Source organism: Gasterosteus aculeatus, chromosome X, assembly GCF_964276395.1.
Source record: "Gasterosteus aculeatus chromosome X, fGasAcu3.hap1.1, whole genome shotgun sequence".
Classification (NCBI taxonomy): domain Eukaryota; kingdom Metazoa; phylum Chordata; class Actinopteri; order Perciformes; family Gasterosteidae; genus Gasterosteus; species Gasterosteus aculeatus.
Window position 1 is genome coordinate 10,356,720 of NC_135698.1, and position 25,445 is coordinate 10,382,164.

Consider the following 25,445-nt stretch of genomic DNA (forward strand, 5'->3'; position numbering starts at 1 on the left):
CTCATGTATCTGTCCTTGTGACATGTGTCTGCTGGGAAAAGTGCTCGGATGTCAGGTGGAAAGGCTGATCTGGGTATGAATTATTCTTTCTCCAGTGTCCCCTCTCCACCACCTTTTTCAAACTGTCCAGTTTTAATCCAATGATGGAGCCTGTCGGCCTTAACCAGTTTGTGAAATCTGTTTGGTGTCTCCGGCTTCAATGTTGCTTCCTTAGCAAGAGGGAAGTACGGTGGACTGTCAACAACAGACTGGTAGAACATCTCCAATATCTTCACACGTTGAAGGATCAAAGCTTCCTCAAGAAAAAGTCTCAACTCATCCCCTTGTAACCAGCACCTGAAGTTGGTCTACTTCAGTCTTTTGCTCATCGAGACACCAAGGATCTTGCAATCCTTCACCAAGCCCACATCCTCTCCCAGATCTCTCAGCGGTAAATATACATCCGTAACATGGTTTTGGGAAATTGTGCACCGCAGTGAGTTTTTCATTTGTGTGAATATCGCATACAAGTAGATACACCAGGCATGTATAATTAAAACACACCAAACAGGGGGCAGTGTTTCCCTGCAGGAAGAATTGTGTTTCCAAAATGGTTGCTTGAAAAGTATAATGATCTGTCTGATTGTTTTTTTTTTCTCCGACAAAAGTCAATTAACAAATATGCGGAGGTACTATATTAGCTATTTACCATTACATTGTAAAATGTTCTGTATTTTTTTCTAGTTTGTTAACTGAGAGAAGAATGTATTGTATTTTATTGGAACCCTATCATTTGATATTCTCACGCAGGGTTTCAGCTATCAATGGTTTGATCAAGGTTTGTCAAAAACTTTAACAACACATTATTTCACAGAAGAAATCAAGCAAAATATATACATTCAATAAAATACATCATTATGTTATATCAAACAACGGATTGGCGTTATATTTCAATTGGATGAAAAATATAATTGTATGTATTATTTTGGTGGAAGCCATTCGCATTCACATTCACAAAAAGCCATTTGCAAATGATTATCTATTTTGTTAAACGTTTTGTGCTGGCTAGTTTTATTACAACTGAAGATATATCGGTTGCAATAAAATAAAAGATGAACACATACCAAATGGATTTAAATAAATTCACACTGCACAACATTTAGAGTTGGTGATTTTTCATCCGATCTACAAATGGCTCGTGATTTGATTCCACGTGGCTTTTGATTGTGTGCATACATCGCGCCATCGTCACAGGGAAATTAGATTCAAACCGGCAGCATGAAGGTTGTGTTTTGTTATGATGTCATTATTTACTGGCGCAGGCGCCTTTGGAAAAACCCGTTTCTTCGTCAATATGTAGCAACTGCGCCGCTTGAGAGTGGGCACAGAAATCGCAACTTTTAACGTCACTAATGGTTCATGTATCCGCCTGACATCGAAGGGCGGCGTGCGCGCATTCTCCGCTACACGCGCGAAGGTGGATTAACGTTGTGACGACGATTTCAACGCCGATGACCGTCTTTTTTTTGTGTGTGTTGTGGATACGATATTGAGGTAGGTCGCTGTCTGCCACCCAGCGTAGCCAGGAAACAGGTACACATTCCACACAGAAAGCGTGACCGCGCGGCCTCGAACAGCACCCCGTTTGAACCAGCTAATGCGAGTGCGTTTGGAACGGGCCCAACAACAACAACAACAACGGCCGAAGGGCTGGTTCGGCGTTAACGTGTCGGGTAACGCTACATTGAATGGAGGCAGCCGGGAGGTGGGTCCAGCTTCTTAGGCCGTCGGCGAGGCCTGCCCGTCTAGCGTTAGCCGGCTAGCTGGCTAGCAGTGCGGCGCTATTCGTCATCGCCCGGTGGGTTCTCCTACCGGCGCGTTAGCACGGCATGTAACGTTACTCACTCGGGTGGAAACCGGCCGCGGATACGGTTTAAGTTGTAACGTTGGATATGTTACGTTAACGTTAAGTGTCCATTGATAATGGTTACAGGGAACTGGCGTTAATTGAATTGGTGACGTTGGCCGACTGTAACGTTACGCTTATTTGCGGGGAGCGGGATATATTTCAGAGGGGACATGACGTGGAAAGCGTTTATCGTCGGTTAACATGTCCCGGGTTAAACACTAGCTAACGCCGGCTAACTAGCTCTGTGCTAGCGCGGCTGGTTAGCGAGCTAACAAAGAGCCATCGCTCCTCCTCGCTTTGTATGCTCGGTTTAGCTTTTTCAAATGGACCCGGTGTCACTCTGAAGGCGGCGAAGACGTTGGTACGTAACACAAGGCTTTCGCTCAACAATGCTGTGTTTTAACTCAATCACGCCATTGAATATGTCATTGGTGGCAATGCTGTTGTCGCTATCATGAATGTTCTGACGTTGGGGTTGCTTACTCCATAATGGCAGCTATCACGGGAGAGTATAGATGACTAATTACAACACTTTAGCAATAGCACGCCTGCATTTGACTAAAACATTGTAGAAATATAAAAATACAATCTGCTACATTGCACCGATCGCATGCATCCTGAGTTTAACTTTAGATGTTTGTGGGTTTATGTATTCGTGCATCTTTGACGTTTAGTTTTGATTGGCTATTTTAAGAACGTACTTAACTATAAATATCCAGACAATATTAACTAACCTCACGATGAACTGCATGCGACGTTTCTTCTCGAGGGTGAAATGATCAGTGCCTTTTGGTGTTTAACATATGTGAGGTGTTAAGAGGTTAGTGTGTCATTAACGGATGTGAAATGCATTTGGAATTTGTGCCACATAACATACACATGAATATTTTATTATTTAGATAAATACAGCAAAAATGCATGCTGGGAAAGCCACTGTGAATACCTACATATGCCTACGATGTATGTTCCTGGGATTATTACCAGAGGGAGGAACCATAAGGAAAAAAATGATCAAATGATTGTTTCTGTATTCTGCACCAATGAAAGCAATGCTATCTTACCATATGTATATTGTAAGTTCTACTTGTCTATTACAAATTCTGTTACAAACGATTCAAGCAGCTTTTTTTTTTTTATCCCCCTTGCAGCAAAACAGAACTGAAACCCATTCTGCGCTTCTGGCCTTCTGTCCTCCGCCTACAGTAGGAAGATCGGTGCCTTTTGTGGGCTGTGCAAGTTTCTTCCCCACCAGTGATTCCTTATGCCCGATAGAAGCTGCACCCTGTGTCTTACAGGATGGATGGTGTGGACTTAAAGAGACTTGTGTATCAACATCAGCACTCTGTGGTGTTTTCTCTCTTACCGTTTACAAGCGAACACCTCCCATCCTGCGCCTCCAATCTCAGCACTATATATATATAAAGACTGCCTTTGATTAACTCAAAAGACGACAGGAGATAAAAGTTCAAAGCCTTTGTATCTCTCTTCCTTTTTAAAGCATAGATCAATACTGCTAATATAACCCTACATGGCAGACATGGAAGTCTCATTATTTTAATTTTTCAGTCAGTGTACCCCCTTACGCTTAGTGTGGGTGGTGGGATGTCGGAAAAGCCAGACGACAAAATGGTGAAGTTCCTGGCTCCCCCTCAGAAGAGTGGAAATGGCCCCAGTTCTGGTTCAGATTCAATGGTGAGTGAGTGCCGGCCGACGGAAGTGAGACGGCGGCATCACACCATGGAGCGCGATCGGTGTACCGCTGAACACCGCTTCTTGCGCCGGAGCGTCATCAGTGACTCTAATGCCACGGCATTGGCCCTCCCTTTACCCAGCAAGATACCCGTCCCTGCACCTCAGCGGGTTCCACAGCAGGACGCCGTCCCCCAGCAGCAACTGACCACTCCTGCTGCTTGTTTGACCCGGACTGAACTAAGTGTAGCTCAAAATCAAGAGGCTGCTGATAAACGAGGAGGGGGGGGCCATGGGAAAGAGGTAGCCAAGGTGGATGTAGTGCCTTCAGAGCTGGAGCCTGCCATTAAAAAAGATACCTGTGATGGAGAGGTGACAGCGGCCTGCTCTGCACCAGGCCTAGGAACAGAATTGCCAAGTCGAACAGAACCTGAGAGCACCACCGAAGTGAAGGTGCATCACGGGGAGGAGGGGGAGGAAGACGATAAGGACTCGGCCAAGGCGCGGGCAGAGGCAGAGCAGCGGGAGGCTGAGAAAAAAGTTCAGGACGACATTGAAGAGGCTGAGACCAAAGCCGTGGGAACGTCACCAGATGGGCGTTTCCTAAAGTTTGATATCGAAATTGGACGTGGCTCCTTCAAGACCGTCTACAAAGGCCTGGATACCGAGACCACAGTTGAGGTGGCTTGGTGTGAGCTGCAGGTATGTAACCGTTAACCAAAACCATTATCAACACTACTTACTTTAACAACTGCTGTTGCCCTCCCTTTATATAATATCAGTTTGAATGTTGTGTAGTTGAAACCCCCTCAGTGTTATAGTCCAGGTGTAAGTGTTTTCATCTTCTTTTTATTTCTCTTTCTCTCTGCCTTACCTGTGGTGAAGTAGTGCCGAAGCAATTTCTATTCCTTTCCAACCGTCACCTGAGCTACAGGCGGTGTCATTTCTTCTGATAGTCATGTCTAACATTTCCCCTTAGTTGCTTTGCATGGCGTTTGTAAGCAAAACGTACCGAAAAAAATCCAATTTCCCTTTTTGCGGTGCAGTTTAGCTCACATTGGTTGATGTGACCACTCGTTAGTCTGAACAGTTCAAGTAATAAAAGTTAACCCCACCGTAACACACAAGCAAATTACCCAGACTTATCGAGCCTTGTACAGCTATGGTTTTAAAAGAACCTTCAGGTAAATCCCAAAATTATCTTTGACTATAATCCTTGTCAGAAGTAGTCTCCATATTGCGTTTTTACGTTGTGAGAGGAAATCGGATAAAATGTATTTTTATTGATGATATAACACATCTTGATGTGACGTGTCAGTAAAACTTATTTCCCATCCCAGTTGCAGCAACATCAGTAATATTTCACTTAAACTTTTTCAAAATCATGACCAGTTTTGCACTTTTTCCTAAATCATTCTATGAGCCTTTTACTTCTCATTTACTAATTGTTGAACCCATTTGATTTTATTAAATATATCTAAATACACTGGTCCTGTTTAAGATAATTCATCATCTTGCTTTTAATCTGCTGACCAACAGATAGTTATTAAGCTAAAAATGGTAGCTTGACTGTCTGTTCCTTTTTTTAAAGTCAGAAACATGGCCCGTAGGTATATTTGACCTCGTTCACCGCACAAATGTCACATTTCCACCCCGTCATGAGAGGCCTCACATGGAAGCACATAGAACCATAACCACACATGCACACTGGTTTCAGAAAAATGTGCAGATTACAGACACCTGCCCCTCCCCCTCACTAAGACCGGATCAGGCGCATGCTCCGTGCATTCCTGCTCCCAATGCTGGTGTGAATGTAAAATGGGTCACATTCCTGACGGAGGAATCTCCTGTATGAAGTGCAGCAGGCCGGCCGGCCAAGTCCCCCCACTGCCCTTTTAACTGCTCCACATATGTGTGCGTGTGTGCGCATATAAATTATATGTAAATGTGAGATGCTGCGTCTTGATACTATTGATTGTTTAGTGTTCGTGGCCATAACTAACGACAAGAGAAGCTCACAGGTCACCAGAGCCGGGTTTCTTAAGAGATGTATGATTGTGTGTCGGTTTAGTTATTGATTGAAAGTTGAATATTTTTCAGACTAACAACAAAAGAAAAAGATTAGAGTCAACTGTGATTTAAAGAGCGGATTAATAGAAATGTTTTACAGTCGATTGTCAACTTTGTCAACGCATTGCAAGTTCTGGTGAAACCTGATGCTCTCTTTTCATATAGTTTATATGTCAACTTGAATTTCAGTTCTATAAAACGGTTCAGCTACACAAGCTGAAATCCCCCCTCACATTTTCTTTTTTAAATCCGTCCCATGACTGTGCTGTGGGTTCCATCCCCCCCATGTATCCCAATGGTATATTTAGTGGAAAATCATGTTCTTGACTGGTGTCAGCCAGAAGGTTTCTCCTCATGATGTTCTCTAATCATAATATCTATGGTGTGGTGGTCGTGACCTGATTTGTTCCACGTGGGTAAATTTGGTGCCAAATGTTGTGAGAGGTTCTTTACCAGTTGGAGATACTTCTCTCTGAAGAGTTTATTGACCAAACGATCGACTCCGTCTTCTCTCCCGCCTTGCCTCACTTGTGGATGGACTTCAAATTTAAACAAAGTGACCCTGGATTATTCAGCCGGACAAGCCGTCTGTCCACAATTGTCAAAGTATGTCTTGGCGTCCAACCTTAATCACCCACACATTTTTTTTTTTTGGCTCCCAAGTCGCAGGCGTGCCTGAACAAAAAGTAGGTCACCGCAGAGAGGAAGTCAAGGGGAAGAAAATAAATAGATTTAGGAGCGTGAGCCGCTTTTTCATCTGCTGGGAGGGACGTTCAGTAGTAGCTAAGCACAGTGATTTGTCTGTTATTACCCTTCATGATTGGCAGTCATTGGGGAAGCCATAATGAATATCATTTGCTTATTTCTATATGTCGGCTGCAACAGATTTAGGATTAGGAAATAATAGAGCAGGAGGTAAATAAGCAGTAATACTTAAACCCTTTCATTTTGAGACATTATCTGAATGCTTATGGCATTAATACCGCAGGAAATAGGATAGTTCGTCCCGTGCATCGACACGTGGGCAAAGATGATCAGTCACTGCTGGCTTGTCTGAACAGGATCAATTTGTCTTTTAGTCTAGATTCATTGGACCAACAGGTTCCTTTCCTGTCATTGCAAAACAAGTTCTGAAGTGAATTTAAGCGCTCATCTCGCAATGAGGTTTGGACATCTCGAATGACGATCATAAGTGGCCCACAGTTACATAGATTATAGCGAGAATACATATACATGTGTGTATATCATCATCATCTAGGCCTTTTCCAAATAATGACCGTTGGAAGCATCTTGCTTTGAACATAAATACTTATTCATGAAATAGTCTGATTCCCACAAAATCACAGCGCAAAATAAGTAGTTAGCGATGGTTATCAAATCAGATTCCAATAACTTCCTCGTTGGTAATGGTAGTTTTTTTTTGTGCCGTTTGAACTCGCACCTTCTTTTGCTGTGTATTGAAGTGGTTGCCCCAGTTTCCTTTTCTTCTTCCACATTCAGAGTAGATGAGTAGTCATACAGGTTGTGAAATGGCTTGGACGCATCGTGTTGCTGACAGTTTTGGCTGAAAGTCACCGTGATCTTTGTCCTCATTCGCATGAGTCACAGGTCTAAAAACGTCATAAACGCATGCTGCCCTCAATGCAATGACTCAGCGACATTTAGGTTGGAACCGTTTAACATGGCCTCTTGGCTTTCAGGCCCATCAGCTGTTACCCAGAGCTCAGCCCATGTGATCCCGAGGCTTCATGTAGCCCTCGGTGTCAGGCTCAGAACAGAAACCTGACAGAGCAGCCCGTGGCATGATCACAGGCCGTTTTCCCCCCCTCTATTTTTAGCATTGTTAATTTATTTATGATGCTTAGAAGCAGCTTTGTAGTTACCTGCCATTAGATCTGATTCCCATTGGCTGGAAACCCCGGGCTACGGAGGTGTGCACATATTTTAAATGCTTACAGGGCTTCTGTAAAGGTGGCTACATGTTGCGCATTACACTCTATAATAAAACACACTTTATATATTAAAACAATTAAACATTTTAACCTGTTTAAAAAAAAAAAAAAAGAGATTCTGCAGCGTTCTCGTTCTGTATAGTATTCTATGAAATTAAGCATTTGCCCTTTGTCTCTCCCAAGCACATTCTCTTGCTTCTTCGTGTTCAGAGTCCATAAGGGCAGTCTTTCCCAGCTGCTAGCGGTGGCAGCGCAGCTGTTTAGCGAGCTGACTCATCATGCCTTCTCCCTCTCTCGCATGCCGCTCTGATTCGACTGCGGCTGCTGGTGTCCTCTGAGAGACGCTTCAGGTTCGCTGATTAATAGACGCTTTGAGCCGCTCCCTCAAAATGGTCATAGTGCTCCGAGGCCACGTCTTCTGGGAGGTTTTACAGTCAAACCATCTCAACCAAGTTTTTCAAGCTACATAATTTAATGGTTTTATGGATTGAAGAGTAACTGGGGCTCAGGTGGGATAAGCGAGACACAGCAGCCTCAGCTGATGCAGAGAGGCACCTGTTTGTCAAGCAAATGTGCCCAGAAGATCATTTTTGCGGTTTGCCTTTCCTATTCATTTTTGTCATGCATGCTTTTAACAGAGCTATGCGACACGTTTCCTCCTCGCGCTCCACGAGGGCTCTTCAAGAACCTACGGGTGACGTCACAGTGTGCACGTCCACATTCTCTACAGTTCATTGTTTGGACTCGTACATTTGAGTTGAGTCATCAATCGGGCGGTTTGTCTCTAGTCGACTTGCTGCCATTAATACCGTATTTGAGTATTTGTGGAGGAGGCTGCTGAGGTTACGCTAGGAGCTCCAAGGTTATGGAAGCTGCTGTGGATGTATTGTGCTTTATTACACAAACCGTTAACTACTCAGCAAAGTAGGCCAAGTGCACTGTGGAGCCTCCATTACTCCCTCACTCCCTCCATTACTACCTCCCTGATTCATTGTCCTCTCTTGTGCCTACTTGTCAACTTACGTTTCCCTATATTGTTAATATTGAAAGAATTCAACCATAAACTACTCTAGCAATTTAATTTATGCTTTTTTTGTGTGATGTCACTCCCCTTGACGTTTTCCTTTCCCTCTCCATTCACAATTTTGCTGAATTTAGTGGACAGCCTGACCATGTCCTCGGGGGAGGGGGGGGTTTACACTGAGCTTGTCCAACTTGCATGGACTCGCTGCTCTATAGTCATGCATGACGTTAATGTAGGTCATACTAATTACTCATTCAATTTGAGACGCACCGTTGTACACAGTCCTGATCTTTTTTTAAATGATCATTTTATACGTAGACCTTTATTACATGCCTTCCTGCTAATCTTTATTTGCACATTGGTCGCTTTCTGGTAGGTTGAAAGCTTTCAGCTTTGCATTCATTTTGCTGGGATTAATTGACAAACTCATCAGATGCCAAACATTTGACCATTTTATTTTTTAAGAGTACAGAATTGTCTTGGTTTAAGCTTTACTTTGCATTTGTATTGAAGGTGCCAATAAGTGTATATACAGACTAATGTTTAGTCATTGATGCATTAGTAAAAATAGTCATCAATCCAAATGAGTCTGTATATTTCTAATCGCGCTGCCCTCTTTGATGTGTGGCATTCTTAAAGTAGATCCTCTCTGTCTCGTGCAGGACCGTAAGCTGTCAAAAACCGAGCGGCAGCGCTTCAAGGAGGAGGCAGGGATGTTAAAAGGACTACAGCATCCCAACATTGTCCGCTTTTACGACTCCTGGGAGGGACCCTCCAAAGGCAGGAAGTGCATTGTTCTGGTCACTGAACTCATGACTTCTGGCACACTCAAAACGTGAGTCACAAACAAACACATTAATATAGAACTCATAGCTTCACCATTTTGATGAGAAAAAAAACAACTCATCCTGACTATTGATTGTAAATATTCAGACTTTTTTGTCTTGTGTCAGAAAGCAGCATTTTCTAAAAGTTGCATGAACTGGTAATATAATTAGGAAATTGTCAAACAAATATATTTTTTCGTACAATGCATTGTTATTTCTGTGTTCCTCACCAGACAAAAATGATGATCTTTTTTTCTTGTAGATATCTGAAACGGTTCAAGGTGATGAAAATCAAAGTGCTGCGAAGCTGGTGTAGACAAATCCTCAAAGGGCTCCACTTCCTCCACACTCGGACTCCCCCCATCATCCACAGGGACCTCAAGTGCGACAATATTTTCATCACAGGCCCAACAGGATCCGTCAAGATTGGAGACTTGGGACTGGCTACGCTCAAGCGAGCATCCTTCGCCAAGAGTGTTATAGGTACGACTCCGCAGTCATTTCTACCTTGTGGTCCCTTCCGCTGAGGGGCAGCTCCTTTTCTGAGGTCGTAGCGCGTTTGTATTGGAGATGATGGTGTTTCAGAGAGGGTATCTTGCTTTGGCTTGTTCTTCTCACAATGTGGTTCAAAAACAGACCACAGCGTTTCAGCTGTCTCTCAAACCACAGCTCAAATGGAGGCCCGAACTCTGTGGTGATCTTAGGCAGATAACCACAAGGCTTTCTCTCTTTTGCACAGTGACTCCATCAAGTTTGGTCATTGTACAGAATGTTTCTCGAAAAAAAGGTTTTCTTTTTTTCCCAGGCACCTACTGAATGTAAGTAGCGCCTAACATTTCTCATATTGTTAAATATTAATATTATAATAGTTTTCATGCCTTCTTGCAGGCTGACCTGGCCTTTGCTTCTGTCTTAGACCTGTCTTTGTTCTGTGGTTTGGAAATATGTGGTCTGTTTGCCAGTTATATTTATAATATTTAACGACTCTTTTCTATGGGTTTGCCTCAACAGGTTTTTTTTTTCTAGCATTTGTCTCTTACTATCTTTTAAAAAATTACAGGGCTGCAGAATCTTTTTGATCCGTCTTTGTGTCCAGGAGGCTCTGCCCACTTTCTCTCTGTCAGCCTTTTGCCTTTGGTTTTTCTTTGTTTTTTATTTCTTATTTTACTTTTACTTTCACATTCTTGGGTATGTTTTTAAAATGTAGGCTCTAGCCTCAGCTGTGACCCATTTTGCTGTTTGGAATGAATAGGGTACTGCTGGTCATTGAGTAAGTATGAACTTTAATGGGCCTGGTAAGTGTGACAGTGTGCTGTAACACACATCAATATAAAAACAATTACACTCAAATAACCCGTTTTTCTGTGTAAGACCAGAGATTAAATGTAAAACGAATCAATTAGTAGAACAGGGCCGATGTGCAAAGACACACCGCTGAGCACGGTAGCTAGCTATGGGATCGGCTTCTCTCAGCCTTGACCATAACCATTTGCTCCTGCAGTAGAGAAGAAGAGATGGTAAGTCCGACTCCAGAAGGTGAGTGTTCTATAAAAGACCATGTGGTTGAACGGTAAGGTCTTGACAAAAGCCGTTTCCATAGCGAGGCCTATTTCCTTTGCAGACGTCATTGACATCCCTTTTTAAAAAAAAAACTACACTGTACTCTGCCCTGGAGAACCTGAGTTTGGCTACAACACGTGTGTTCTGCACATTGGCTACCTCGGCCTCCTGTTCGTATCCCAACATGCTGCGGTCTTACACAGACAAACACGTGCTTTCTTCTCTGCATTCTAACTGAGCCCAGCCTCTCCTTCCTTTTTTGTTTTCTGTCTCTTTTTTTACTTTCCTCCCCCTTTTTTTCTTTTCTTCTCTCTTCCGACTTTCACCTCACAGGTTCTGCTCCGGGAGCTGTCAACAGGCTGGTCACTCCTCTCGTCCTCCTCTTCCTCAACCCCTCACGGGTTGGAGGAGCAGAGGGGCAATGGGCTGTGAGAAGCCCGCTCAATCAGTAAGGGAGTTGGAGAGTTCTGAATAGTTGTTTTGATTTAAGGTACCCCTGAGTTCATGGCGCCTGAGATGTATGAGGAGAAGTACGACGAGTCAGTGGATGTGTATGCCTTTGGAATGTGCATGCTGGAGATGGCCACCTCAGAGTACCCTTACTCAGAGTGCCAGAACGCTGCACAGATCTACCGCAGAGTCACCAGCGTAAGTCTTTTTTTCAACACTCCATGTCACCCCTCTGCCTTCACCTCTTCCTATGTGCCAAGAAGGCTAGTGTCCGATTCTGGAAAGATATTATATTCCTGCTGACACCCCTTTATCAAGCTTACATTACATTTCTATCTCGTACTGTTTGAGTTGCAGTCCTGCATCTCCCCGATCTTTTCTATCGCTCCGTTTGAAGAACGCGTAAACTTAGACGACGTCCTGGAGAAACGTGTTGTTTAACTCGCCCCTCTGCTTGAGCACGGTTGACTCAGCTTTGGTATCGCGGGGTTACGCCTATATTTAGGTAGTGTCGTTCTTCCTGTGCTGTCGTTATGCTCAGCTGATCAGCCAGCCCTCCATTTCTCTTTGGCACCATGCTGTTTTCTGAAGATAATTGAAGATAACTCTTCTCATCAGCCCTCACCTGACATTCTGCAAATTGTACACACCAGCCGCTAGGAAGCATTTCTTTCTCTTTGCCCATTGTCTACCGTTGACATACTTCCTGGCTTTTGAGATTCATTCTCGTAAACACAATTGAAAGAGGAAGTTAGTAAAAAGATCCAAGTAATCTGGTCTATGAGAAATGGTTTTGTGTTACCAAGGTAGAGGCGCTGAAGAACAACACCGGGTGAAAAGAAAAGGTTGTATGACTAGTAGAACCATTCTCATTCAGGATTCTGTGTTTCCTGTAGGGGGTGAAGCCAGGCAGCTTCGACAAGGTGGCCATTCCTGAAGTGAAGGAGATCATCGAGGGATGTATCCGGCAGAACAAGGACGAGAGGTGGTTAAACCGAGCGCATCTAGCAGGTTTACGGTAGCCGAGGTCTCTCGAGGAAAACTTTGCTGACCGCTCGTCTCCTTTTTGTTTAGGTACTCGATCAAAGACCTCCTGAACCACGCCTTCTTCCAGGAGGACACAGGGGTGCGGGTGGAGTTGGCAGAAGAAGACGACGGAGAGATGGTGGCTATTAAGCTGTGGCTGCGAATTGAGGATGTCAAAAAACTTAAGGGGAAGTACAAAGACAACGAAGCTATTGAGTTTTCTTTTGACCTCAGCAAAGATGTCCCTGAGGACGTGGCCCAAGAAATGGTGAATTTCACTTTATTGTTGAATCAGTCTTTTTTAAATTTTTTATTTCAAAAACCTATTGACACTGTACAAGAGAACCTTTTTTGTTGTTGTTCGAAAGGTGCATTGTTTAAATTTCATGCCATGTCTCTTGTTTTTTTTTTTAGGTTGAGTCTGGTTATGTGTGTGATGGTGACCACAAGACCATTGCAAAGGCAATAAAGGACAGAGTGTCTTTGATCAGTCGCAAAAGAGCACAACGGCAGCAGGTGGGTCGACGCTCTGCCTCTTGAATCTCATGTTATTATTTTGAAGTGTTTTGTGGGAATCTTCGTCCTATGGTGTAATGTCGGCGTGTTGTCAATCAGTCCTCTCTAGTGATTTCTAAAATCTTTTTGTCTTGAAGGTCCGAGAAGATCAGGAGAAGAGAAGGCTGGAAGAAGAACAGCAGGGTCCGTTACCTCCAGCACAGCCAGCGGCCCAGCAGCCGGGCCCGGAGGTGCCTCAGTCCCAGACAGCGACACAGCCCGCTGCTTATGTCACTCCCCATATGTCAACCCAACCTGCATCTCAGCAGGGCCTTCAGGGCTCCATCTACAGCACTCCCCAATCAACCCAACTGGCCGGTATGGCACAGGGCGTTCCGTACATCCCTCAGTCAACTGGGCAAGTCCCAGTGGCAGTCCCAGGACAGGCTCAGACTGGGACCACCATCCTGCCGGAGTCAGAGGAGTCTGAGACGGACCAGCAACTACAGCACTCTGGAGGAGGTGTGTATCAAAGATGGTTTTGGCTAAATACACCTGGAGCTCACTGAGCGACAATAGGATCCTGTCGTTAAACATAAGCTTTTGAGTATTTTCATACATTGAACCTCTCGTCCACCTCATACAGCCGCCATTCACATGGGAGACCAACTACCAGGTTCCAGCATCCGTCCTGAAGTCCAGCCTCCTCAGCCTGGAATATCCTACATATCCTCCCCTCCGAGGCAGCACCTCCAGCCCCAAGCTTCACTCCCTCAGACACAAAGTGACCAAATGCAACAGCAGCAGTTGTCAGCGGTGAGTCCAGTCGACAATGGGACAAAATCTTGTGTGCCGAAGATAATCTTGGGACGGCATTGCCTATATAATTAGAATCAAGTTTTTTAAATTTACAGACTTTAGACCCTTACCCTTTGACCTATACTTTGGTCTTGGGATGTAATCATCTAAATGTTTGCGTTCTTCTTTGCCCCCCTTTTTCACCACAAGCTGTTGTTCTCTTTCTGTCGTGCACAAGGTTCAGCTGCAAGGTGTCCAGTCTAATGTTGGTCCCGTTCCACCTGGCGGACAGCCTGTTCCAGGGACGACTGCACAGGTAAATGCTGCACGGCGTGTCGTTAAGTCTTCAAAGAGTAACTTAAACCTCACTTGGTTAAACCATGGTTCAAAGTCAACAATAAAGTTAATAGTGCCAGGTCGTACTGAGCACAGCGTAAGTACACTCCAGTATCGCTGCAACAAATGTGAACTTCAACCACTCAAGGTCAGCAAAAGCACTGTATTGTTTTCAGAGGCAGTTGAGCTAACGTGAAGCTTGTATTCTCTGCTGCTGCTTTGAAAGCCGCTCTGTTTTCTGAATCCAGAGTTCACCAGTATCGTTATATTTTCCTTTTTAGCTTTCCTTTTTCCTCCTCCAGTTTCCTACTCTCATCCATTTTGTTATGTTTTTTTTCTTATAGTATGGAGTTTACTACCAACCAACGCTTCCCCCTCAGGTAGATAAAATGTCCCACTTTCCTTTACCACTTGAACTTACACCCACATGAAAATAAAAGAATATAGAATACACACATACACAAGGCTATTTGGTAAGTTTGGACTTGATCATCGTAAATGGAAACGTGATTGGGTTCCAGACAAAGAATATCACATCAAATACTTTTCAGAAACGTGCATGTGTGGACTGACGTGCACGTTAGAGGTCTCTGAAATAGATCAATGAGTATTGCAGCCATGTTGTGCGACAGGTAAGTGCATCTGGGTTTGCCGTGGAGCCAAAGTGAAACTATAAAAAGATTTCCCCTTTCTGTCCCTTCCATTCTCACAGAATCCCAACCAGCAGGTGATGCTGCCTTCATCCTCACAATCGTCTCCCCCTCAGCCGGCGCCGCCGCAGCAGCTGGACAGCGGCCCTCTTCTCCAGAGCGGCGCTCCACCACAGGCGCAGACTGGAGCTCAGCAGATACAGGTGACACACACACTTCCCCTGCTCCTCCTAACACACACATCCACCTACCTACACTGGCGTCATGCTTCACCACATTGTGTTTCATGCTTTTCTAATTTAATGTTTGTGTCTCATCTAAATATTTTTTCTTTTCTTTTCTCTGGACAAACGTCTGTCATTACGATGGCTGTCCCCTTTCTTCTGCCACTCTTCCTGACTGCATGCTGCTCACTCCTGCATGATTCTTAGTCTTGGGCCAATGACCCAAGCCCTATTCTGTCGCCTCCACTCAACGCAGAGCACCTATACTTCCTCTATCAGGCCTCATGCCTCTCGGTGCTGCAGGTACTCTACAGAGCACAAACGCTCTTTTGATTGGTGCTAGTGGCTCGGATGTGAGGCATTTGGTTCACATCTCCTTACACAGTTCCTGTTCCTTAATATTTGATGTATTGTCTTATAGATTTATGATAAGCAGTGATGTGTTAATAATCAAGGTTTTACTTAACTCAAAAACAATACCTACAATGAACCATGTCCCTGTAATAGTAATAATAAGAAGTAGAAATTAATAAGTGAGTAAGTATATACTAATTTTATCACGGAGAAGTAGGTCACGGTGTTATAATATAACTGGAAATGATAAAACTGCAGTTTTCTGTACAAACGTAAGTAACATACAAAAAAGCACAGCAGAGACGAATTTGCACAATGTGAAGGAAATTGTATGAAAAGCCCATTATACAGCAACATTTACATTCTGCCTGTGAGGTGAATAATGGCTTCACTTGTTTTACTCCAATCATGTCTCAGTAACCAAAATGGCGCCACCTGGTGGATGGTCTGATGAATGAATATGAATATATATATATATATATATATATATATAATTATATTAAAAATAATATATCTATATATATATATATATATATATATATATATATATATATATATATATATATATATATATATCAATAGAGATGCATCTTACCGCAGACTATTATTGACTGCAAATAACACACTTAATCAGTCCCGAAAATAATTTAAACTTTCCCAAAACCAGTGTAAACTGTAAAAAAAATTCTAAATGCTTTGTTTAACATTTTGTAAAAAACAAATTTGAATATCTATTTAAATCCTTTCTTTGATCAGAAAAAGTAATCATTTTGAGCTCCTTAGGAATTTAAACAGGTTCCCTCTAGTGTTGCACGGCGCATCGATACCAAAAGAGCCGCGCTGCCACTACGTTAAAAGCAAACGATGGCGTATATTTTTAGTCCCGATATAGCGCGTGATCAGAGCTCACTCCCTGCTCCGCTCCGTCATGCTGCCTGCAAGCATTGACTGCAAGGAGGCATGGCTGCCAAGCGTGCGCTCACAGCGTGTGATCACGTGGGAGACATGCGCACAATCCCAATGTGAAACTACGCACTCACGGACTTTGAGGCGCTCCCGTTAACTGAGGGTTTACTTCGGTCCCATTGTCAAATCATTCAATGTTAGAGGCTCTCAGGCATTTTGAGCCCTTTATGAACCCGTTGCCAAGGGAATTACCCGCAAGTATTTACAATGTGATGTCAAAAACAGGATTTCCAGTGAAAGCAGAGGTGTAAAAAAAGGTTAAACACGCAGGAGGACACGTGTGTGTGTGTGGATGGAGAAAAAAATCATAAAATCAGACTATATTTAAACTATCAATATTTGTCTATCCAGTCAACAAAGCAATTCAGACAAAAAAGCGTAAAACATTATTTAAAATGACCTCATTGTATGAGGAAAGCGCTTAAGACGTTCAAACCAAAGTATTAAATAAATACCCTCAATTGTAAATCCTTGAAACGTTGTTTCGGTGACTGGACATGTGGCAGCAAAGCGCTGTGCCATTCATATGTACACAATTTAAAGCCCTCACACCCACCAACTGACCAGGTGACGTCCGATAAGTCTCTGATGGTTCAGGGGGAGATGGGGATTGTCCTAGATTTTAGACCGATCGGCTACGGTTGGTGACTGGCAACCAGTTCTTGCATTTCCAGTCCTGTTCCCTTTCAAAAGAGTAATGCGCAAACAATTTAGAGATTTGCTTTTGCGTGCTTGATTCCTGATGAGACGGCTGTCTGTGTTTCAGGCCTCAGCGAGCGCTCCTCAGTCAGCGCCAGCGGAGCCGGCGAGATCGTCTGCGCTGGTGCCTCCGTCTATAGAGAGGTAAGAAGATTTTAACTTTAAGAAGTTATAAGTGTAAGAAGTTATTTTCATGAAGCCGGTCCACCAGCAGCCGTGGGTCAGAGCTCTCTCTCACGGGTCCATTTCCTTCAGCTGCCTGTCAGATGCCGCCTCAGGTCTCAGTGACGGCAATGATGGAGGCTCTACATCGGGGGGTCGCCACGAGGGGCGCTCCATGAAACGTCACCAGCGGAGATCCGTACGCAGCCGCTCCCGCCACGAGAAGTTCGCCAAGGCCAAGCTCAATGTTCTCAGCGTATGTGTTCAAAGTGATGAGTTAAGAGACCGTCATGTTCTGTCTTAAGCTCCTTGTCATGGAAGCAATTTAACTTGAACGGATGCTTTGCAGATCTCTAATGTGGGAGATCGAGTAGCAGAATGCCAGCTGGAGACTCATAACAGGAAGATGGTGACCTTCAAATTTGACCTTGATGGTGATAATCCAGAGGAGATTGCACAGATCATGGTAATAGTGGTTTCCTCCACACATTCAGGAATTTAGTGTTTAATGGTTGTTTGTAACAATAAATACATTCAGTATAATACACACTGTGTATAGTGTTTATAAAGTATAAACTTTATCACAAATACCATTTGCAACTGGTCAGACGAAGAAGACGAGAGCAAAGGCTACCAACAACACAAGTTACCCATTGTGTTAATATCGGTCTTCTTTCCATAAATGATGACTATTTTAACAGCAAGAATGGTGTGTAATTCAGGTACCAAACTTGTTATGTCTGAACCTTAATCATTGCCTAATTAATGGTGATTTATTTTATTGTTGGATTATTATTCTACTGATGCTGAGAGAGATTTTATTCTACACTTTTCAATTGTGAGTCTGGATTGTACAGGCGTTTGTTCCCCCATGCACAAAACATCACCTTTTTTAGTTGCACACTTAATATAATAAAATGGGTTTGTAAAGAGCACTTTCTACAACCTAAAAGCACGAAAGACAATGAAGAGCCAACTGATTAATGATTAAACCTATTAAGTGGGGGTGTATAACTAATGTTGGGGCCCCTTTTTAATACCTGCTACCTCAACCAATGACTGTCACAGATTCCGACCACACGTGGAACGTTCTTGTACCACACGGAGCTTGTCACGGTAGTTCAACTTCTCTTTCTTTCTGTTTCAGGTGGCGAGTGAATTCATCTTGGAAAGTGAACGAGAGTCCTTCATCGAGCAGGTCCGGGAAGTCATAGAAATGGCCGATGAGAAAGGGCGGGGCACGAAGGAAGGTTTTCCCCAGGTATTTCTTTACAACACCCATGATGATGCATTTTGACTCTCACGCTGAGCCGGACGACGTCAACACACGCATTTGTATGTTCATCTCTCTGCAGATGAGTGACCACCAACAACAGCCCCAGCTGTCCGTTCCCATGCTGCCAGGTAAATAAACCTTAGCGGGGAAACGCACCGCTCCAGTCCGCGGATTGATATTGATCCAAACTCCGGTCTCACATCTTTGCCTTCCCTTTGGTTGTTCTCTCAGGCATTTCCCCCAGCACTACGGCGCAGGTGGTGCATTCAGCAGGCCGAAGGTTCATTGTCAGCCCAGTGCCCGAGTCTCGTCTTAGAGAGCAGTTCTTTGGCGGTTCTTCTGCTAACACCTCCTTCGGAGATGAGCCAGGTAGTAAAAGAGAAGTTTGTTTTACTTCCAGGGGATTAACACTGTTCCAACAGTAATGCATTTGACACTGCATTAAAATAAGCTTTAAAGGTGCAATGCGTGAGCGAGGTCCATAAGCTTAACATTTTAACTTTGATATTGTCTATAGAATCTGAAGGCTGCCAGTGTTTTCCAAAAATTACAACCGTCAAGGTTTTTGGTGTTTATTTAGTGTTATAAAACCGTTATTGTGTCTCAGTCTTTGATGATGATTAAAACTATCAGATTTACATTGTCAGTTTTTGAAATTAAATTTCCTATTCCTTTTTTTTTTTTTACATTTCTCTAGGTCTTTCTACGCCACTGGGCCTTTCACTCTCTGCTCCGTCTGGAGTTCTCCAGCAGGCTTTCAGTAGAATGAAGCAGGCGCGCGTGGAGAGAAGCAGCACCATCGATCCCCTTCTTGCCGAGCACGAAGCCATTGAGGCCGGACTCGCCCCAAACTCGAACACTATCTTGGCTCCTCCAGAAGCCGCAGCTTCCACTGCTAGCATTACTTTTCCTGGTGTCACATCTACGGCAACATCCTCACCGCCTCCCTCAACTGGGAGGGTTTCCCCTCCACCTGCATCTATTCAGTCCCTAACTCCAGCCCCTGTCCCCGGTGATCCCAGTCCACCTCCCCAGTCGGCCCATGAAGAGGCCCCTTCACCGCTTCCGCCGGCTGCCAACGTCGCTTCCACCATTCCTTCCCCGTCAGTGCAGACCTCCGTCCCCGCGGGCCCCGGGCCTCACCCGAGCAGTGGTTCCGTCTCCTCTGTTGTCAGCGTCGCGTCCAGTAGCACCGCCCCCAGCACCGTCCCCGCTTCAGAGCAGCAGCCTGTGAATGCGTCCGTCCATTCAGCACCGCACACAACAACCCAGAGCCAGGTCCAGCCGGTGGAGTCGGAGGGGGCAGAGCTCTCGAACAAGACTGGTGGCAGAGACGCCATCCAGGCTCTGGATAAGAAGCTCCGGTCCCTCTTTAAAGATCAGAGCTCTACGTCTGCCTCAGTGGATCAGAACACAGGCACCTCCTCTCCTCCCGCCGGAACCTCTTCTCCTCCACCCGGACTTGCCCTGGTGCCCCCGTCTAACCTCGCCCTCACCACGGGGACGCCGGCTGTCCCGGGCCTCACAACCACCCCAGGACAGGGTATTAACCCGCCAGGACAGACGCCTCCTACCAAACCCAGGGCGCAGGTTAGTGAGGACTGCTGCAGGCGAGACAAAGATCCTGAACGCTGTTGGTTAACTGTCGACTTCAATTCCTTCTACATTTTATTTTCAGACTTTACCTACTGGTTTTGACCAAGCTTCTACTCCTCCCTCTGAACATCTGCCCCCATTTCCTGGACCAAATCAGGTGATACCCCCTGCCTCACTGCTTTTTTATGTTCTTCACACACAGTGTAGATATAGATATGTGCAACTGTGGATTGTTCCTAATATTCTGTTTGCGTGACTTGCGTCACAGAAACCCCCGGGTCCTTTGGACGTCCAGTTGAGGAGAGCTCTGAGCCCAGAGACGGTTCAGGAAGGTAATCTAATCCAGCCTCCAGCCGCAGATTTCACTCTGGGACGTTTCCAAGTAAGTTTGAAGTCTCGGCCTAAAATGCAGCCGGTTGATTCAGAATCTCTTAGAGCTCCTTGGGTCATTAATATGTTCTCCCCCTCTTTTCCAGGTGTCTGTTGCTACTGACCGTGTGTCCAGCTGTGTTAAAGATCCCACCAGCATAGTTTCTTCTGCTTCCCTCACGCCGTCTTCTACCTCCTCCTCTTCCTCATCATCCTCCTCCTCCCCCTCAAGTCCAGAAAATACCCTCCACCGGTCATCCTCCCTGTCCAAAGTAGTCTGTGAGACTGACTCTGGGAATGGAGCCTTCCCCCTGTCCGCTGCGCCTGCTGGTCGGCCGACCACTATTGGGCGCTTTCAAGTGTCCAAGAGCACCAACGTGACCTCTGAGCCGACCCCTGGCTCTAAAGTGGGCCGCTTTTCTGTCACAGGCACGTATTGGGTTCAAAGTTCAGCAAATCAAGCGTGCTTTCATTTAAAATAGTACTACATACTACTAGTATAACCCACCTTTACTAATAGTATGCTGCTCTGTAACTGAGCAGGCTGAGTGAATCTTATTAATATTATTATTTTAAGAATTAATTATCACAGCTATTGCTTTTGTCTTTTGATGGGTTTTCATGATATGAGCTGTAAAATGCTTTACCTGTGCCTATTTCACAATTCTTTAATAATCCCAGTGTCGGAGGCTGCAGCGAGTTATATTATTTAGAGCTTGGATCATTTTTGCATATTCAGTAGACTTCTCTAGCTACTGAGATTTCAGTCCATTATGTTATACATATCGGCAGATGATGCTCAGAAGTAGTCGACTCGTGCATTAAAACAAAAGCATCACAAATGTTTTGTGTACATTATTAAATCATGCGAGGTCCCCAGGCACACTTGTATCCTTAACGAACTCATGTGTACACATTCCCTCAGTGACCTCAGCTCCAGCAGCAGGCTCCAGTCCAACGCATGGTTCCAGTATGCAGAACGGACCCTCCGATCCTCATAATGCACACACCATTTACAGTAGTGACAACAACGACTCTGAGACCGAGGGCGGGGCTTTGCAGAAAGAAATCAGCCGTCTTAGAGAAAAGTAAGCCACATGTTTGCAATCCTCCTTCACACTTCCTCCACTTCCTCTTGTTAGTGTAAATCAACAGGTCTATGGAAATATGTTATCATGACTGCATGTCTCAACCCGTTCTCGCAGGCATATGACAGAGATCCAGACATTGCAGACTCGTCAGAAAGAGGAGATAGACGCCCTGTATTCGATGATGGGAAAACCTCCCCCGACTACTGTCTTCTCTCCAGCTATGGTGATGGGTGGAGGTCGACGAAGGCTAAAAAGCAAAAGCAAATCTTCCCGCTGTAGCGGCCAACCCAGTCCCAAACACTCTGGTAAGGACACTCAATATAAAGTGAATCCTCTCTATGATGTCAGTGCTGCAGTCCGTTGTTAAAGCAGTTAAAAATGTTCCTACGTGAATGTTTACATGCTTTTGTGTCTTACGTACGTTCAGGATCCCCGGCCTCAGCTCAGAATCTTCATGGTCTAGCATCTCCTCCAAAGCAAAATTCCCCCTCATCAACAGAGGCCTCAGAAACCGCAGCCGAGGCGTCTCAAACAGCGAGCAGGTCCTCCATAAAGCAGCTCAGATCCTCCCCATCCATGCCCAGCCTCAGTAGCTGCTCCACAGGTATGTGCAAGCACTGAATTTACTCACCGTGCGCCTATTGCAGCAATTCCTTGAATTCTGTTCTCGCTTACCAGGATCAAGTGGGACCAGCTCTGCAAATGGTTCAGGCCACTGCCAGAACCACTCCGCGTCTTTGACCCAGGCAACGGGACCCGCTCCTCCGTCCTCCCACACTCAGAAGGGCAAGGGCACCTTCACTGATGACCTGCACCTACTGGTGGATAATTGGGCCAGGGACGCCATCGGCCTCGCCCAGGGCAGGAGGGGACCTAAAACTGGAGCACCATCGCCACTGGGACATGATGTAGGCATTCAGCGCCATCTTTAAAAGCTGCCATCAACTGTGTCACCAAGTGTGGGAGACTGGGAAGGGGTATTGAGAGGAGAAAAAAAAAATAGATGTACACTTGCAAGATTCCTGCATATTCCGTAGTAACGTCTACCCCCCCCCCCCCCCCCCCTCCCTCCTCCTCCTCCTCCCCAGGTCATCCCCCCAGCCAACATGGGCCGGAAATTCTCAGCTCCCGGCTTCCTCAGCACAACACTCCCCTCGTCTTCTAGCACCACGTCCACGACGTCGACTCATCTCCCCAACCCAACCAATCCCTCTGCCCCTCTGGGGCCTCGTAAAGGCTCCCTGGGTCCGGTTGCACCGGGGTTCGCATATGCCTCGGCCCCGTACAGTGCTCCTCAGTGGGCGGGACCCACGGGCACGTGCCAGGTCAGCATGCTCAACTCCACACAGTCGATAACACAGTACCAGCCACCTACAACAGCCTCAGGCTACCACATGGGAACCACAGCAGCCCCCCAGAGTTCAGTCATCCCCGGAGGGTCCAACCTGAAGCCCACGTAGCCCAGTTGTTTTCCTAGTCCCCTCAGACGGAGGACAAAACAGGGCAGACTGTTTAATAAAAAAAAACCACTAGCTCTCCTTGCAGTCGGCTGGTAAACTGGCTGCATGTTGTGTTGCTTTTTTTTATTTTAATTTCAATTTTTATTGTTTTGTTTTTTTTCTTCTTTCCTGTAATGGAGTTGAGCTAATGTGGTTCACGTCCTCAGACAGAACAAAATCTGTCCGGCAATTATAGGCAGAGTGCAATACACATCCACAGCACAGAAGTCTCAAACTTAGCCGGCCGCTGGCTGTGGAATTGAGCTGTGACGAGCGGGTTGGTCGTGTCCGGTGACGTGATGATCAACTGCAGCCAAAGATGTCTTTCGAGAGCAGGCGTCGTCATTCCCTCTTGAAGAGAAGGGAGGGTAGGATTCTGGTTCCCATCCTTAATATTAAGACTTTAAGCCCTACTGGGAACCAAGACGGTTAAACTAAAACACCACATATATTCCCACACACACACACACATACACCTGGAAAAACAATAGGGGATGTTGGTAAAGTGATCTCAGAGAGTGAGGTGGGGGGGACGTGAACAGAAAGTAGGAAAGTAGAGCGGTGCACCTAGTGTGTCCAAGACGGACTAGCAAAGTATGACTGGTTGAGTTGAAGAAGAAAGACGTAAGTTAGGAAGGAGTGTAATGCGTAGGTTTGCAGTATGAATACACCCCATCGTTACCTATTCAGCAAAATGCAATAATGGCAAAGAGTAGAAAAACTGTCCCTTGTAACTGTGGCCTTAATCCCCAAACACATTTAAACATTGACTTTGTACATAGATATTTCTTCACTGGGTTATGATTCCATGTTTTTGCGTATTTATGTCGCTGTGAGTCTGGTGACATCGTGATTTGAGTTCTCCATCCATCCAGGTTTATTATACAGATTTATCCTTCACGCCTGGCATGTAAACCAGTCGATCTGCCACATTGTCCTGGTGTTGACCGCCATTCACAGTGTGCAATTGGAGAGGTGATGCTGCTGAAATCCCATTCTGTTTGAGGGTTGTTTTTTACTTTCTGTGGTCTGTTTTTGTATGCGTATATTTAATAAAAACAAATGTTTCTTTATGGACCTGTATTTAGCCATCAGATTTTGATGTTGTTTCACTGTTTATTATTAAAGGTGGTTAAACAGGTAGTTAAATGAATATAAAAAGTGCAATTGTCGATGGTGTCGTACTCACCACGTGGGAGCAATCCTGTTGTTTTATTAAGCTCCTCTCTCCGACTGCCCGGCCCTCCGTTCTATTGTACCGTATCTGTCAATGTGATGTAGACGCTTTGGCGTAATGCTCGGCCACTTCAGCGTGATTGTGGTGACTCGCTCGCTACGTGCACACGCACTCTGACCTGTAAACACGAGGAACACTTTAGTGCCTTGCATCCTCACTAATGACACGTTCCAAATTCCTCTAGTCCCGTAGCTGCGCCTGTACTTCAGACAACCAGTAGACTAAACGTGGACGAGGCGCAGACACTGAAGAGAGGGGGGGGGGCAGCGGCTCGCCGTATGTGACACTAAAACGAACAAAGAGCACACTGGGTAATGTGAACGTGCGTCTGTTCTCGCCACAGCTCTATTTGTGATGGTTGTGTATTCAGCTGTGTTTTTATTTGGTTTCCGTGGATTCATCATTGAACCATTTTCATTATTACGAACCCCGAAGTCAATGCCTGACCTTATCATCACGGGGGGGGGTAGGTATCTGTGCAGGGGATTTGTGCTTGTTCAAGCTGTGAGTGAGCTGTATAAAGGGTTAAACGTCATGCTGGCTCACCTTTTAGTTCCACCACCTCACACGAGTGCCGTGCTGTCGTGACTTTCGCCTGCTCGTAGATTGGATGAATAGTTAAAAGTTCTCTAGAGAAAAAATAAGTTACTGCAATGCAGAATATGCAATGTTTGAAGGGGCGGAGGGGTAATTGAAACATCTGCATGCTGATGAGGGTTATTGCGGACTTCAATGTTTTTGATATTGTTAGATATCCTTTTCCTTCTTTGCCTTCCTGAAAGTGATCAAAATGCGTTGATCTGTTCAAATGTTATTCACTAATATCAGGATATGGTTTCTGCATGCTAGCTACACACGTGTTTAATCTTACACTGGCCACGACAAAACTCTTTAAAGGTCCATATGCTACATGGCGATCATCCGTAATATCACAGACCTCTACACTTCTGTTTGAGGCTACTGACACGCAACCGTATCTGTTCAGCTCTTTATTTCTGATCCCTCCTTACTGACCTGTGATTCAGTGTCTGTTTTGTGTATGTTTTTCACATTGTACAAAATGTAAAAACAAATAAAAATAATATCAATTAAAAGTGCTTGTCATGCTTTTTAAAATAGTAAACCAGTTTGCCATTTTAATTTAATATTTTCTTCTCTAAGATGTATTTGTAAAAAATTAAGGAATTGAAAACCTAGTTCTATGACA

At 44.9% G+C, this 25,445-nt stretch overlaps 1 protein-coding gene across 4 annotated transcripts; it reads left to right on the plus strand.

Annotated features, from left to right (window-relative positions):
* The first annotated feature begins 1,152 nt into the window (after window positions 1–1,152).
* Window positions 1,153–25,332, plus strand: LOC120809849 (serine/threonine-protein kinase WNK1-like). 4 transcript variants are annotated; one of them, XM_078082683.1, is made up of 28 exons: window positions 1,153–1,533; window positions 3,037–4,279; window positions 9,286–9,458; window positions 9,713–9,933; window positions 11,501–11,658; window positions 12,357–12,445; window positions 12,535–12,754; window positions 12,901–13,002; window positions 13,140–13,503; window positions 13,628–13,797; window positions 14,018–14,095; window positions 14,460–14,495; window positions 14,828–14,968; window positions 17,076–17,152; window positions 17,264–17,426; window positions 17,520–17,636; window positions 18,318–18,431; window positions 18,526–18,574; window positions 18,678–18,815; window positions 19,144–20,036; window positions 20,125–20,199; window positions 20,311–20,424; window positions 20,519–20,840; window positions 21,337–21,499; window positions 21,617–21,807; window positions 21,930–22,106; window positions 22,181–22,410; window positions 22,591–25,332. In XM_078082683.1, the coding sequence occupies exons 2-28, from the start codon at window positions 3,491–3,493 to the stop codon at window positions 22,960–22,962; spliced, it is 5,736 nt and encodes a 1,911-aa protein (XP_077938809.1). In that variant the 5' UTR covers window positions 1,153–1,533; window positions 3,037–3,490; the 3' UTR covers window positions 22,963–25,332. The 4 variants fall into 4 exon arrangements, with proteins under 4 accessions (XP_077938809.1, XP_040019901.2, XP_077938811.1 ...); XM_040163967.2 differs by having other exon boundaries at window positions 1,154–1,744; XM_078082684.1 differs by lacking the exon at window positions 1,153–1,533 and adding an exon at window positions 1,721–2,249.
* The last annotated feature ends 113 nt before the right edge of the window (window positions 25,333–25,445 follow it).

Coding starts and splice junctions, on each gene's coding strand:
- LOC120809849 (XM_078082683.1), top strand. CDS start 3,491: ATGTCGGAAAAGCCAGACGACAAAATGGTGAAGTTCCTGGCTCCCCCT. Junction 9,459..9,712: donor ACTTCTGGCACACTCAAAAC/GTGAGTCACAAA, acceptor TTTTTCTTGTAG/ATATCTGAAACGGTTCAAGG. Junction 22,107..22,180: donor CCTCAGTAGCTGCTCCACAG/GTATGTGCAAGC, acceptor CTCGCTTACCAG/GATCAAGTGGGACCAGCTCT.